The 14,431-nt window shown below is 43.7% G+C and overlaps 1 protein-coding gene across 1 annotated transcript in view; it reads left to right on the top strand.

The window, feature by feature from the left end:
- Positions 1 to 2,122: 2,122 nt before the first annotated feature.
- Positions 2,123 to 14,431, top strand: part of LOC119442749 (glycine--tRNA ligase) — a 35,557-nt gene continuing 23,248 nt past the window's right edge. The window contains exons 1-4 of the mRNA XM_049662362.1: positions 2,123 to 2,430; positions 2,539 to 2,640; positions 3,059 to 3,161; positions 10,416 to 10,557. Coding sequence (XP_049518319.1) covers positions 2,203 to 2,430; positions 2,539 to 2,640; positions 3,059 to 3,161; positions 10,416 to 10,557 — 575 coding nt within the window. The 5' untranslated portion in view covers positions 2,123 to 2,202. The remainder of the gene's footprint in view (positions 2,431 to 2,538; positions 2,641 to 3,058; positions 3,162 to 10,415; positions 10,558 to 14,431) is intronic.

The raw sequence follows: 14,431 nt of genomic DNA, 5'->3' as shown, positions 1-14,431 counted from the left end.
GCGGCGGTGAGTCGCGCGCGGCGGCGGCAGAGTGCGCGAGAGGTGCCGGCTCCGGTGGCTCCGGTGCGCAAGCCGTGTGACATCACTGATCCTTGCGCATGCGCAGCACGGCTCTTGATGTGCCGCGCGAAACGGGCTTGGCTAGGCCAGTGTATCTAACGCTACAAAAGTAATGGTCTATTGTTTCAATTTCCTTACAATTGTGGCACAGAAGGAACATCGTCAGACCAGCTCTACGTAAATAGAAATTCAATTCCGGGATGCGGCAGCGTAGTTTGGAGTATGACAGCGTAATTTGGAGTAACTGCCGAGAAGGACCACCACTGATTATTCCAGCCAAAACCGAGATGCTGAAAGTCTGTAGATGGGATCAGCGATAATTTGCTTAGTCATTTCGTAGGCAAAACGTTCTGAATCTAGATGCAGTGACGTAAACTGTATCCGGTAAAATATGAATCACAGGTCCATTTAAAGATGTTCTGGCTAATAAATCTGCCAGTTCATTTTATTTATTTATTTATTTATTTATTTATTTATTTATTTATTTATTTATTTATTTATTTATTTATTTATTTATTTATTGTACCTCAAAGGCCCCAGAGATGGGGTATTACATGAGGGATGGGCTTAGTTTAACAAAACAGGGATTCGAGAGCAGCCTTGAAGTGATGTGCGACGGAGTGGTGCGTGACGTCGGCAGACAGACCGTTCCAGTCCCTTGCGGTTTTCACAAAAAATGATCGTAGATGGGAGGTAGTCTGCGCCGGGGTGTCCAGGAACCCAGAGCAAATTATTTTTTTGTAACGTTGTAGGGACTAAATTTTAAAACACATTTAAGATAGTTGTGTTCGTTGCCGAGGAAAGCGATGCACATACCGGACGAGAGTCTGTTACTACGACAGCTGACAATTGATTCGGAGGTAGTTTGCGCAGTGCTAAAACAATCGCCAATAATTCTGCTATGAAAATAGGCGTGTAATCCGGAACGCGACGATTTCGTACGTAGAACTCTATTGAAGCATATTTATCTTCTTCCTCGAATACCGCAAATAATATAACGCTTTATTTGCAACAATTTCAGAGTAATGTTAGCATTTTGTTAACGCATGATGTGCGCGTTGATGTATACGGTCCGCGTCAAAAAGTTTTCGGACCGCAGAATCTGCGTGCACTGGCCGCGGAATTTCCGCAGCCAGAACACGCAGCCTAGTGTTTGCATTTACAGCCTGTAATAGTATACGCGAACATAGCGTTCTACGGTTTTTCTCGCTATGGCCACAAACTGCTCGTAAATTGAGCGTCCTATCTGGTACCGCGACACGTAGCCTTATGACGCAGACGGCACATATTCTAGTGCTGCCGACCCGATCTCCCTACACCCTGTCATTTCACGCTTCGAAACCGAAACTGTCAACGAGACTGCCAGCGAATACGTCGCCATCTGTCGAAAATCGTCAACAACAAGTGAAAGAATTTGTGGCCTCCGAGATTACAACGGATGCGCCGGTGCATTCTCAAAGGGTACAAAAATTTAAGTATATTACGTAAATATTTCAAAACAATGCTGACAAAAAATATGTTTAGGCTCAAAAAGATTGCTGATAAGGCTTTTGAAGATTCGGAAGATTTTTTTGTAAATACGTAGCGGAAGTAGTGTAGTAGAGCACATGCTAGAAGCTTCAATGGCTTCAGCGCGAGGTTTCAGTTTCAGCCTTGGTTTCAGCCAACTTTGTGTGGGCAGTTTACTGTTGAACGTTTGTTTGTCTTGCTTTATCTTGTGTTGCAACGCAGGTTATCCGCATAATTATTCGCACTGTTGTAAAGCTACAAATGTAATTTTTTTAGGAGTGTTGTTGAAAACTTTGTCGTCAAACTAGCGCTGGACGTACAAACGAAAGCGATACCAAGTTGCTTTTTTAAAGTGAAGCTATATTTAGGGACAATAAATGTGACAACAAAGCATTCACAAAAGTCATTAAAGTATGAATACAATTTTCGTACAAATATAATATAAATAATATAAAACATGTGATTTGATGTAAAAGATGGCGGCGCACGCAAAAATACTTCAGGGCTTCCGAATCTGAAACATGTCATTGCTGACGTCTATCTGATTGACAAACTTTTTATTGTTGTTTTTGCTTGATTTTACGCGCCGGCGGAGTGAGCGGACATGTGCGAGGCAAAACTAGTCCAGGGCGAATGATCCTTGGAACTTTCGCTTGTATTTTAGGAACCGTAGGTACTACCGCCTCGAGGTCGCGTTGGCCGCTTGTCCGCTACTTCTCCAAGTGCCACGTGTGCTGGAAACTTGCTCCCAACTGGGGTACAAAGAAAGTTCGTCTCAGGAAGCTGGTTGCTGCTCAGAAGATGGCCACGCCGGAGATTTGCCAGGTTCTCGAGCCTCTCAGAAATGCCGTCAAAGAACAGGTAACAGCGTTGTGCTACCGAAATTCAAGCGACCAACTATTTGGCGTCTTACTAATCAAGTGACGGGGAAATTTATCGGTTGTTTCTCGTCATTTTCATTCATCGTAGGGCGACTTGGTCCGGAAGCTCAAGGAAACTGGAGCACCGGAGCTGGACGTCAAGAAAGCTGTTAACGAGCTCAAAGCTAGAAAGAAAGTGCTGGAGGACAAGGTGCTGTGTTTTGGAGTTTTCGATGTCCTGTTGCTTTCATATGAAGCTGGTGCTTATGTCGTCCGCGCCGAGTTAATAACCTGTTCACGAGACATAAACGTAAACATATTGCGGCGTTTGACAGCTGTTTGACACAATTTCATCATCCTTTCTTCTTGTCGCCGCTGCTTCCTTTCTGCTTTCCCATTTGTCACAATTGTTCAATTAGATGTCATAAAACGCCTGTGATTAGGGCCAATGTCTAGATCTTACTCCCGAATTTGGAGAACACCAAGAATACAATTTTAGAACTCTACCAGCAAATGTTGGTGAAAATGAAGCGCGTTGGGAGACCGGTACCGTTAGCATCTGGGGTTTTGAACAAAGTGTGATATTCGGTGCCTTATCGCGATCTAATGGCAAGTATTTGCACGCGCAGGAACTTCAATTGGCACCTCCAGAGGTGGGCTTTGACAGGCTTCGGATGGAAGATCTTCTAAAAAGGCGCTTCTTCTATGACCAGTCCTTCTCTATTTACGGAGGTACGTCAATGCTTATAATTACAACAAAATGAATGAATGTGGCACATGCCAATTTGATGTCCATGTTAATGATATGATAAAATGCTGTCATGCTCGCTTTGGTGCATGCTTTGAGACCCACTGGGAGTAGGAGCGTTTATTTATATTTCATACGTATTACATTACCATAAGGTTTTGAACATAATTACAACCCAGAGTGGAATTCTTGTCTCATGAAGCTTAATATGAAATTTGGCCCAAGGTCTCATTAACCATATGGCTACTTCTTGCTTGTATCATTTGTCTATCTGTATTTTAGTTTTTCAATCATATGTGGCATATACACACTTTGCTATAACTTCCAAAGCCACTGCATTCATTACTGGAACACCAGATCCCATACAGGTACCTCTGTGAAACTGTTAGTTTAATTTATCAGTTCTAATGTTTCTGTTTACTGTTGTGAACTTAAGAGGCAGAAATGCTAGAAGTGCACTGCCGCAAGGTTTAACAAAACCTCTCTGCCAACCTGCAGTGGCTTTGAAGCTTTTTGCAAAGACTGTACATTTAAATCAACACTGAACTTGGATGTCTGCTGGCCTTATTCCACTATGAGATGTGGTAATGCTGCATTATTATCTGTGAGCAAAAGTGTTATTATATGTTCAGTCTAGTTGCACGTGAGCATGACCACCCGAATGCATGGATAGAATTGCAAGATTTGACTTTTCACCTGTGAGACGAACCCTCAGTGGGAGAAAAAGACAGCAAATCCAATTGTAAAACAAATCAAGAGTATCTAACTAAAACAACCAGAAAGAAATAGTAGTAGCAAGCTACGAACACAACTGGCACCAGACATGCTATGCTAAATGTTCAAAGAAAGATTAAACAATCACATAGTATAAAGTCTGAAGCATAGCTGCGAGTCGGCCTAGTTGGAACAGATTCATTTTCTCAAAATTTTTGCGCGCAAATAAACAGGGACGAAGAAAAGGAGACACAAGGACGAGCGCTTTCTAACAACTGATGTTTATTATTGAAGAACCACCGGCTTAAATACCCACAGATCTGCGCGATCCTGTCAATAGAACATGTCAAGAGCGCATAAAATAACGCTTGTCATGAAATGCCGCTACGCGGTCAGCATAAAAAGCAGCAATGTTCATAAAACAAGCACAAAAGGCGAAAACGCGTTAAAGATATGATGACAGCAGCGAATTCTCTTTATCTAACAATGAAACAGAAGGATGACTGATGCATTTTTCTTTTAGTTTTTCAATCCAGTGAGCTTCCACAATTTCTCTCGCGGTTTGATTTCTATGCCTAAGCAAAATGGCGGTGCTTTTAAGACAAGGTGAGCACGCATGTTCTTCACAATGCATCGCCAAATGCGTACTAGGGCGACCTTTGAGACTAGACAAGTGTTCCCTTAGTCTCGTGTTAACGCATCTCGAAGTCTGCCCTACGTACACATGACCACACGTCAAAGGAATCTGATAAACAACGTTCATCGCGCAATCGACAAATTGGTTCTTACGTGGATGTTTTATACTACATCCTTTCTTAGCATCATCCTTACTTTCATACTTACTTTTGACCTTAGAACACACACTGCCTATTTTGTTTTTTGCTGAAAACACCACTTTTACTTCGTAACTCCCAGCCACCTTCTTAAGTCTGTGTGAAAGGCCATGAACATACGGAATCACTGACACCTTAGAAGCTAAATCTTTCTGTCTTTGATTACTTGTGCATGATTCTTTATCCTGTTTTAGTTTTTTCATTAATCTAGAGCATGACGCCAGCATCACAGCGAGCGGGTATCCAGCCTTTCTCAACCGATTGACTTGTTCAAGAAATGCAATGTTTACAGTGTGGTAACATGATTTCAACAACGCTGACCTAAAACATGAAATGACTATACCATTCTTCACAAGCCTGGAATGGTTAGAGGCATAGTTCATTAGCGGTTTTCCATCTCGGGGCGAGAATGACCAACACACATGTTCCGGTAGAAATTCTAACTTGACATCTAGAAACTGTAGCTTATTATCTACTGGTACTTCAGAAGTGAAAGTCAAGCCCTTGCCCAGAGAACTAAATGATTTTACTACCCTATTTCTGAAAACATCTTTGTCTACATGACAGCCCAAAATCAAGTAGTCATCTACATATCTGTATACCTTATATACTACACCTTCTAGATCTTTTGCCAGCTCTCTGTCTATGCTTCCCAGAAAAATGCTACTAAGGATGGGAGCTACCTTTGACCCGATGCACACGCCCCCTGCCTGTATATACGTTTCATCACAGAATCCTACGTGTGTATTAGCTAAATAAAAATGCAGAAGTTCAAGAAAAGACTCAACAGTCATCCCGCACGTGTTGCGAAATGACACCTTGTCATTCTGATTTGTTATGCAATCATTAACACTGCGCATTAAGGGCCCATGCGGCAAGGAATAATAGAGGTCAGAAAATGTTGCAGAAAATGTTGCAGAAAATGTTGAATTCCTTAGAAGTACAGGATCCGTACTTATTAAAAAACTCTGAAGGCCTTGTGAAATTTTTGGCATCAGATAGTACAAGTTGCAGCTGGGGATTCAGCATAGATGTTCAGGACCTCTATTATTCCTTGCCGCATGGGCCCTTAATGCGCAGTGTTAATGATTGCATAGCAAATCAGAATGACGAGGTGTCATTTCGCAACACGTGCGGGATGACTGTTGAGTCTTTTCTTGAACTTCTGCATTTTTATTTAGCTAATACACACGTAGGATTCTGTGATGAAACGTATATACAGGCAGGGGGCGTGTGCATCGGGTCAAAGGTAGCTCCCATCCTTAGTAGCATTTTTCTGGGAAGCATAGACAGAGAGCTGGCAAAAGATCTAGAAGGTGTAGTATATAAGGTATACAGATATGTAGATGACTACTTGATTTTGGGCTGTCATGTAGACAAAGATGTTTTCAGAAATAGGGTAGTAAAATCATTTAATTCTCTGGGCAAGGGCTTGACTTTCACTTCTGAAGTACCAGTAGATAATAAGCTACAGTTTCTAGATGTCAAGTTAGAATTTCTACCGGAACATGTGTGTTGGTCATTCTCGCCCCGAGATGGAAAACCGCTAATGAACTATGCCTCTAACCATTCCAGGCTTGTGAAGAATGGTATAGTCATTTCATGTTTCAGGTCAGCGTTGTTGAAATCATGTTATCACACTGTAAACATTGCATTTCTTGAACAAGTCAATCGGTTGAGAAAGGCTGGATACCCGCTCGCTGTGATGCTGGCGTCATGCTCTAGATTAATGAAAAAACTAAAACAGGATAAAGAATCATGCACAAGTAATCAAAGACAGAAAGATTTAGCTTCTAAGGTGTCAGTGATTCCGTATGTTCATGGCCTTTCACACAGACTTAAGAAGGTGGCTGGGAGTTACGAAGTAAAAGTGGTGTTTTCAGCAAAAAACAAAATAGGCAGTGTGTGTTCTAAGGTCAAAAGTAAGTATGAAAGTAAGGATGATGCTAAGAAAGGATGTAGTATAAAACATCCACGTAAGAACCAATTTGTCGATTGCGCGATGAACATTGTTTATCAGATTCCTTTGACGTGTGGTCATGTGTACGTACGGCAGACTTCGAGATGCGTTAACACGAGACTAAGGGAACACTTGTCTAGTCTCAAAGGTCGCCCTAGTACGCATTTGGCGATGCATTGTGAAGAACATGCGTGCTCACCTTGTCTTAAAAGCACCGCCATTTTGCTTAGGCATAGAAATCAAACCGCGAGAGAAATTGTGGAAGCTCACTGGATTGAAAAACTAAAAGAAAAATGCATCAGTCATCCTTCTGTTTCATTGTTAGATAAAGAGAATTCGCTGCTGTCATCATATCTTTAACGCGTTTTCGCCTTTTGTGCTTGTTTTATGAACATTGCTGCTTTTTATGCTGACCGCGTAGCGGCATTTCATGACAAGCGTTATTTTATGCGCTCTTGACATGTTCTATTGACAGGATCGCGCAGATCTGTGGGTATTTAAGCCGGTGGTTCTTCAATAATAAACATCAGTTGTTAGAAAGCGCTCGTCCTTGTGTCTCCTTTTCTTCGTCCCTGTTTATTTGCGCGTAAAAATTTTGAGAGTATAAAGTCTGTAACTGTTCTTGCAAAGTGAAGCGCTGATACGGAAGTACGGCGTCACTCTCATGTGGATGAGTCGCTGTAGGTGCTCAATGATAGTACGCAGCTTGACCAAGGTGTCGCAGAAATGGTGGATCAGGTTCTGCTTGCATTCAGGCCTCTGTATCCTGGAACACCAGCAATCACTGGTTGGAAGGTGGAGAAGCCGCAAGATGATCTCCTGGATTGTTGCCTTGGCCCGGTAGAAGTCCTGCAGCTCAGGCCCATAGCCCAACAGATCATTTCTCTGCCCAATGCACTTGCATCCGTCTTCTCCGACCTCGCTCTCCTCTTCTCGGTGTTTCGAACTCTTCTGGTTCGTTTTGTTGTTCTTCAAGAATCCGTATGATCTTTGTCTTGGCTGAAGTGCCGAGCCTTGTGTGCTTACACTGATTCCCATTGTTCTTCCGTCTTCCTTTAAGACCGCTGACCATTTGACGCACCACACACATGTGCATTATGCATGACATATAGTAACTGAACTCATCTCCATTTTTGACCTAAATTTTAGCTAGCAAACATGTTGTTTCTACTTAAGGATTAAAGCATACAACTACTCCTTAAAGGGACCATGGCACTAAATTTTCGAACCTGAACCGTGCATAACAAGCTGGTAAAATTTGAGTGCATTTGGTGAAGCACATAATTTATATTTAATTCTTTTTATATGGCACTTTAACTGTACAATATTGTGGCAGCTTTGTGTGATGTCATGAGCTACGTGGTTTTTATGTGGTTTCATTTTCACATGTGCATCTCAGCTATCGGCAGTCAACCTGAGGTCATTAATGCAGGTATTCTTTGGTTTGTGGTGTTCTTAATGTGCGAGGGAAAAAATTGCTGGCACAAAGCATTGGCAGTGCCCTTGCTGCATTATTGGAAGTCGGAGCACGCAGAACAAGGAGAGTCCAACGTCGATCTGGCGCGTTTCTAAAGAAACCCACAAAATGTATGGCATGGGAGCTCAATGTGGGATGGAAATACGGAAGAGGAATACATTGCTCACAGTCATTGCTGCTTGAACACTCGCACAGTGATGGGCATGCATTCTCTCGGCAAGGCGTGTACACGGTTTCAGAGTTGGAGCAGACAACACAGCAGCAGCACCATATCTTGGGATGTTACTGATGCCATATCAAAATGGCAGTCGCTGTCCTCGCTGTCCATCGATGGGAGGGGCTTAGAGTCAGATTTGAAATCTCAATTTCAGGTTGAAATCAGTTCACAGAACCCAGTTTTTCGTGTGTATAACCATATTGGGCCCTTTGCTCTTCGTTACACTGACAAACTGTGTATAATTAGATGACCATGTCACGGCCCGTTCAAATAAGAACTGACACTAATTGTTCCAACAAGCGATGCCCTGTCACAGTTTCAAGAATGACGTACATTTGTTTAGTTTATTCAGAAGTTTATTCAAAATATATACATTTGTTATATACATTCGTTTTGCATTGTGATTGAACAATCAGAGGTCCCAAAGTAAGAACTGTCAGGGGGACCTCCTAACAAAAATTAAACAGAGGATTAGTTCATTGGTCAGCAAACAGTGGTGAAATTGCAGCAAAATATAGAAAAAAGTGTGCGAAAAAAAAAAAAACACTGACAAACACTGACAATTTGCTTCAAACAAAGAAATCAAAAGAAAACAATAAAGTCACAAATCGTTTAACAATTCAGTTTTAAGACGTTTACAAAATGAGTGCATTGTGCATGATTTCAAGTCAAAAGATAGCTTGTTCCACAGAGTTACACATGAAAATCTTGTCGTCATTCGACCATAGTTTGTACGTATTTTGGGTAAAAGTAGATTACGGTTAGTTGAAAACCTTGTATTAGTATTTACAAGAGTGACATCAGAAAAGCTAGAAATGTATAATTCATGATTTAAAACACGAAACATGATTATACGAATTTTGTGGCTAACAAGTTTACGCAGAGGCAAAATATTCAGACTGCGAAAAATGGGGGCTGTTGGTGATAAAAATGGGTTGAAAGTGATAAGTCTTAAAGCTTGCTTTTGTAAGCGTTCAAGATGGCCTATATGCGACCAATACGTATTTCCCCATGATGATAGGCAGTACGACAGATGGCTATGAATAAATGCGTAATATAAGGAAAGAAGGATTTCGGTTGAAAAGTAAGGCCGTGTTTTGGTAATCACATGAATACCGAAAGACACTTTTTGAGTTAAGGACTAAGCTTGCTCACTGAATTTCAAATGTTTATCTAATATTACACCAAGAAATTTTGTGGAAGCAGATGTATGAATGAAGTGTCCATCAAGTGTCACCGCTAATGAAGAGATGTTCGGCAATAACTGTGGGGAATGAAACACCATAAAAGTAGTCTTCGATGGATCGATACGTAATGCGTTCGATTCACACCATGAAAGAACGTTATCTAAGTCGATGTTTAGTGAATGTTGTAGTATGAGTGGGTCCTTATGTGCGGTAAAAATTGTAGTGTCATCAGCATAGAGAAGAGCATTAGTGTGTTTCAAACGAAGTGGTAAATCATTTATAAATAACAAAAACAGGAGGGGTCCCAGGATCGATCCCTGGGGAACGCCAACGCAAATGTACGTCCAAAAAATACATTTGCTGTTGAGTAAAGTTACCGTGAAAATTTCGTGCTTGTATATTGGCCAAGGTTTTAGTCTTGCTAATGATCCAATTTTGATGCCTTGGTGGAATATCAAGATATTATAAGTTGTCTTTAGGTTGCCTCTTGAAAGAAAAGTGGACTGCTGAGCGGCGTTGGGGGGGGGGAGTCAGCTGTTTGCCGTAGCAGGTCAGAACGTATGACTTGGGGAAAGAGTACTTCATGCAGCACTGTCAGTACTCATTAGGAAGATGATCTTGCTTGAGCTAAGCTATTTTTAGCTTGTAGGTGCCTTTTAAACTTGATACAGCCATTGTCACATTACAGTGGGACTCAGTTCAGGCCATCTTTGGTGGGCAACCTTTAATCTGCTTCATTTGGGGTATTGCATGTTTGTTTGACGCAGTAGTTTCTCGTTTAAGTGCAGCTCTTTCATGTGCTCTATCGTTTAGACTGCCAGTATTACTGAAGTACACCTGTTGCACACAGGTGTGGCTGGACAGTATGACTTTGGTCCCATGGGCTGTGCCATGAAGACACAGCTGCTCAGTCTCTGGAGGAGCCACTTCGTGCTTGAAGAGCAGATGCTGGAAGTGGACTGCACCATTCTTACACCTGAGCCTGTGCTTAAGTAGGTACCTCTGTTAACAAAAACAAGCAGACTTGTTGGTTCATTGCTTGCGAACTTGCTGTGTTTCAATACAAAAGACGGGCAGAGTGGAAATTGATGTCCAGTGTTTGTGTGTCTACACTGCCAATTTCATGCAAAGGCAGTGCTGGAACTACAATGCATTCTCAAACCTCTATCCCCATTGCACTTGGTGATGCAGCAAGGAGAACTGACTGCCAAAGCATGAACGTTGTGCATGTACCAAAGAATAGCTTGTCTAGACATGTTGTCTTTCATCTAACTCCATTCTCTATACTTTTTCAGAAGTTACAAATAGGCCATTTTATTGGATTTTGTCATGGTATTGCTGTTAAATGCTTCGCCAAAATTGTACAGGCTTTGTCGCACGTGATCGGTTCTGACTCTGGGCCGTGTGTTATGGCAGCAGTGGCACCTTGATGGCAGTAACAGCCTGTGGAATATAAATTTTTGGCTACTGCTTACAGCTCTTTATTGAGCCAGTAGTCAGAGAGAGAGTGAGAGATAGAATGGATCCTGGAGATGGTTGCCTGGCAGCATGCTTAGCATGCTACTCCAGACGGATAGGGGGGAAAATAAAGCGATGTGCACAGTTCACAATTAAAATACACAACATACACAAGCCACAGTACTTAACACTCAACTAAAGTGCCTCATTGAGACCAGTTGCTAAGAAAACAGAAAGGTGCCTTCGTCGTGCGAGATGCAAAGCAGTGCTAGTCCATGGGCCAAGGACATGTCTTGGTTCAGAGGATTACAGTTGGTGAATGATGAGTAAGAACATTAAGGCCGTTCTGTGTAGTGTCACGGCCGCTGGTTAAAAAAAAGGTGCGGCCTACTGCGTCAGGCGGGCTGCAATGGGAGCGAGCGTCCCAGCCGTAGTTGCAGTCGCGGCCGCTTGGCTGGCCCGAACGGTGCTACTTGCGGGGGATGGGATGCGTCGGCTTCCACAGTCGACGGCATTCCTAGCGCGTTCCTCACGCTTTTTCTACATCGTTTCCAGGGAACATTCCTTGACTGGTGGCACCACGGCGGATCACACTGTTTTCGATGCACGTGGCAGGCCACACCTTTTTTTTTTTTTTCCAGTGGCCATGGTAGTGTACAGTGTAGACCGCTTATAACGTAAGTCGCCGGTGTCGTGAATATCCGCACTATAAGCGGTACCGCACTATAACCAAAGCAACAATTTTCAAGGCCCGCACATATGCAAAACATGTGCACCGAGCCACCACGCGTATGCGACAGTCGAGGAATGCGGCTAGAACGTTTGCATTCAATTTGCAGTCGAATCTCGTTAATTCGAACCAAATCACGTGGCGGCGCCTCCGACCGGCATTGCTCCGGCACCGCCATAGAGTAAATGCTTAGGAGAGACCCCTCAATGTCACGCGCGAAAAAAAAAAAAATGCGGCGGAAATTTCACCCTCTTTTAAATGGTAAGGTCGCCGATTCTGCGTTGCGCCGGAACATGCGTGACCGTGCCGACGTCTCAGCCACGCTACCGTAGCCATGCGTAGAAAATGGCAGTGAACCCTTCTTTCTCCTTTATGCTTCCTCTACTTTCTAGTCACGTGTTGACCTTGCACGCTGAGGCTACGGCACAGAGGGAAGCAGCGGCGCTGTCCCAGGCTGGATAACGAAACTGCCCACGCCGGCAAACGCCCGCTTCCCGATAACAGCAGAAAACGAAACTTCGTGGAGCTGGCGCCGGGCCGGCTGGAGCGGCGGCGGGCGCGCACGGTGACAGTGAGGAAGCTACGAGGGAGGGCGAGGGGAGCCACCGAAGCAGCGGAGTTGCCGAGGCGAAATCCGCTTCCCTGCCGCCCTCCTCCCTCACATTCCACGGTCTCCGCGTGCGCCCTTCGCTGTGCCGTGCCGGTGCCGCCCGCTCCCTGAAGTTTCGTTTACTGCCGTTATCGTGAAGCGAGCGTTGGCCGGCCTTGGCAGTTACGTTGCCCTCGCTCGCTATGCGCGCCGTGATATTTCACGACTCGCACTCAAGATTCTGGTTTCAGCCTCACTGGCTGTTCGTTCGCACCACGAGCCCTTCTCCTCCACTTCATCTCTCTTTCTTCCTCGAGCACTCCTTGGGGTGCCCATTTGAGGGGAGCGTTCGCCGTCTCCGCTGACTTCCGTACTCCCAGGCAGCCGCACTGTAACCGGTATTTCGTTTCCCACAACTGCACTATAAGCGATACGTGTATACACGGAGTGCTATGGGAAAATTAACGGGAGTCTGAAAAGACCGCACTATATCCGGTCCTGCACTATAAGCGGTTACATTATAAGTGGTCTATACTGTATATAGCCTGCAAGCGCTGATCAGGTGGGCTGTATCTTTACGCACTTTGCACGCAGGGCTTATGGGTGATGTTAGCTGTTTGATTTTAAATAGGAAATACTTTTTGTTTGCCACGCTTAGACGAATACAGTGTAGACATGCCATGTTGCGTCTGTTAAGGCCACGTGGAATTGGAAAATCACTCATAGGATCATGTGTGCGAATAGGTCCATACTGCTTTTCCAAATCAGTTCACGCACGACATAGCATAAGAGCTGTTCCATAACTTGGATTGGGCACCCCAATGCACACAGGTCACCCAGCAAAAGCATGGGTTACCCGCACAGTTGCCTGTGTACTTTTGATTAGAACTGTATATGTGCTTCGCCAATAGTCTGAAGAAACTGTGACACCAGCAAAGCTACATGAACTTATCAGTGAACATGTTTCAGTATGTTAATCATGGTTTTATTTAGGATGGACCTTGTGACCACTGAGGCCTGTATTGAACACTTGCTTTTGTAGATGTCACTTTTACTCTGCAGATTTGCTGCTGCAGAGTTTGCCAAGTCGGTAGGTGTAACAGACTTGGACGTGGGTACTGTAGCTTTCGACATTAATTCTGTGCCACCTTCTTGGGAGGTGCTTAGTTCGGGATGTGCAGCAGAAATCTCATGACATAAATGGATGACTCCAACTGTCCACAATCACTGTAACAATTCATTACAATAGCTACGAGTTGACTTGTTGTAACAGGGCTGTACAGCATTTGCTTTAGAGATTTTGTGCTGCTGGGTGCAGAATTTGCCTATTCTCAATGCAGTCAAACCTCGATATAACGAAATTCGCAATGTAGCCAACTATTTTCATTTGCCGATCTTAGTTGCATTGAAATCCATGCATTTTCTTTTTTTTTTTCGCAATTTAACAAAGTAGTTTTGGGAAACGGTTTCGATTTAACAAAATTTTCAGTGATCTAAAGTATATACTTAGAGCCTGTATGGTTAGTAAATCTAGCACAAAACTATAAAAGTGTCGGCCGAGACAAAAGTTATTTCAAACGTCCTTCGGCACGAAAAGTTTGAGCGTAAAAACCACCGTTAAAGTCTGCGCATTAAGACCCAGTAGGCAGGAAAGACCGCTGCACTATTTGTTGTGTAGGTAAACAACTTGCAGAGGCCGCGGGATGGCGGCAGCTCACAGTGATCGGAGAAACACGAGAGCTAACGATACCTTCCACCCAAGGGGGGTGGGGAGGGAGTTAATGCGCGATAATGTGATCAAGCACGAGTGGGAGGGGGCAAAGAGACAGAGCTGTCTCTTTGATGTGGCTCTTTTCTTGTCCTTTTTTCTAGGTTGAATATCCGTATCTTACACATTTGTTTTTAATTTGTCGGCACCGGCTGCGGGCACTAAGTGCAGTCAGCATGGCATCCAAGATTTACGGCGCCGCACACACAAAGCTCGGACGCCGTCAGCCATGTCAATGCATTGGTTTCGGCGCGGTCTGCACCGCACGCGCTGGCGCTCATAGCCAGTTTGTTATGACCCAACCTTGTTGCTATTTGTTTA

This window comes from Dermacentor silvarum, chromosome 2, assembly GCF_013339745.2.
Source record: "Dermacentor silvarum isolate Dsil-2018 chromosome 2, BIME_Dsil_1.4, whole genome shotgun sequence".
Lineage (NCBI taxonomy): Eukaryota > Metazoa > Arthropoda > Arachnida > Ixodida > Ixodidae > Dermacentor > Dermacentor silvarum.
This window is presented reverse-complemented; position numbering and strand designations above follow the sequence as displayed.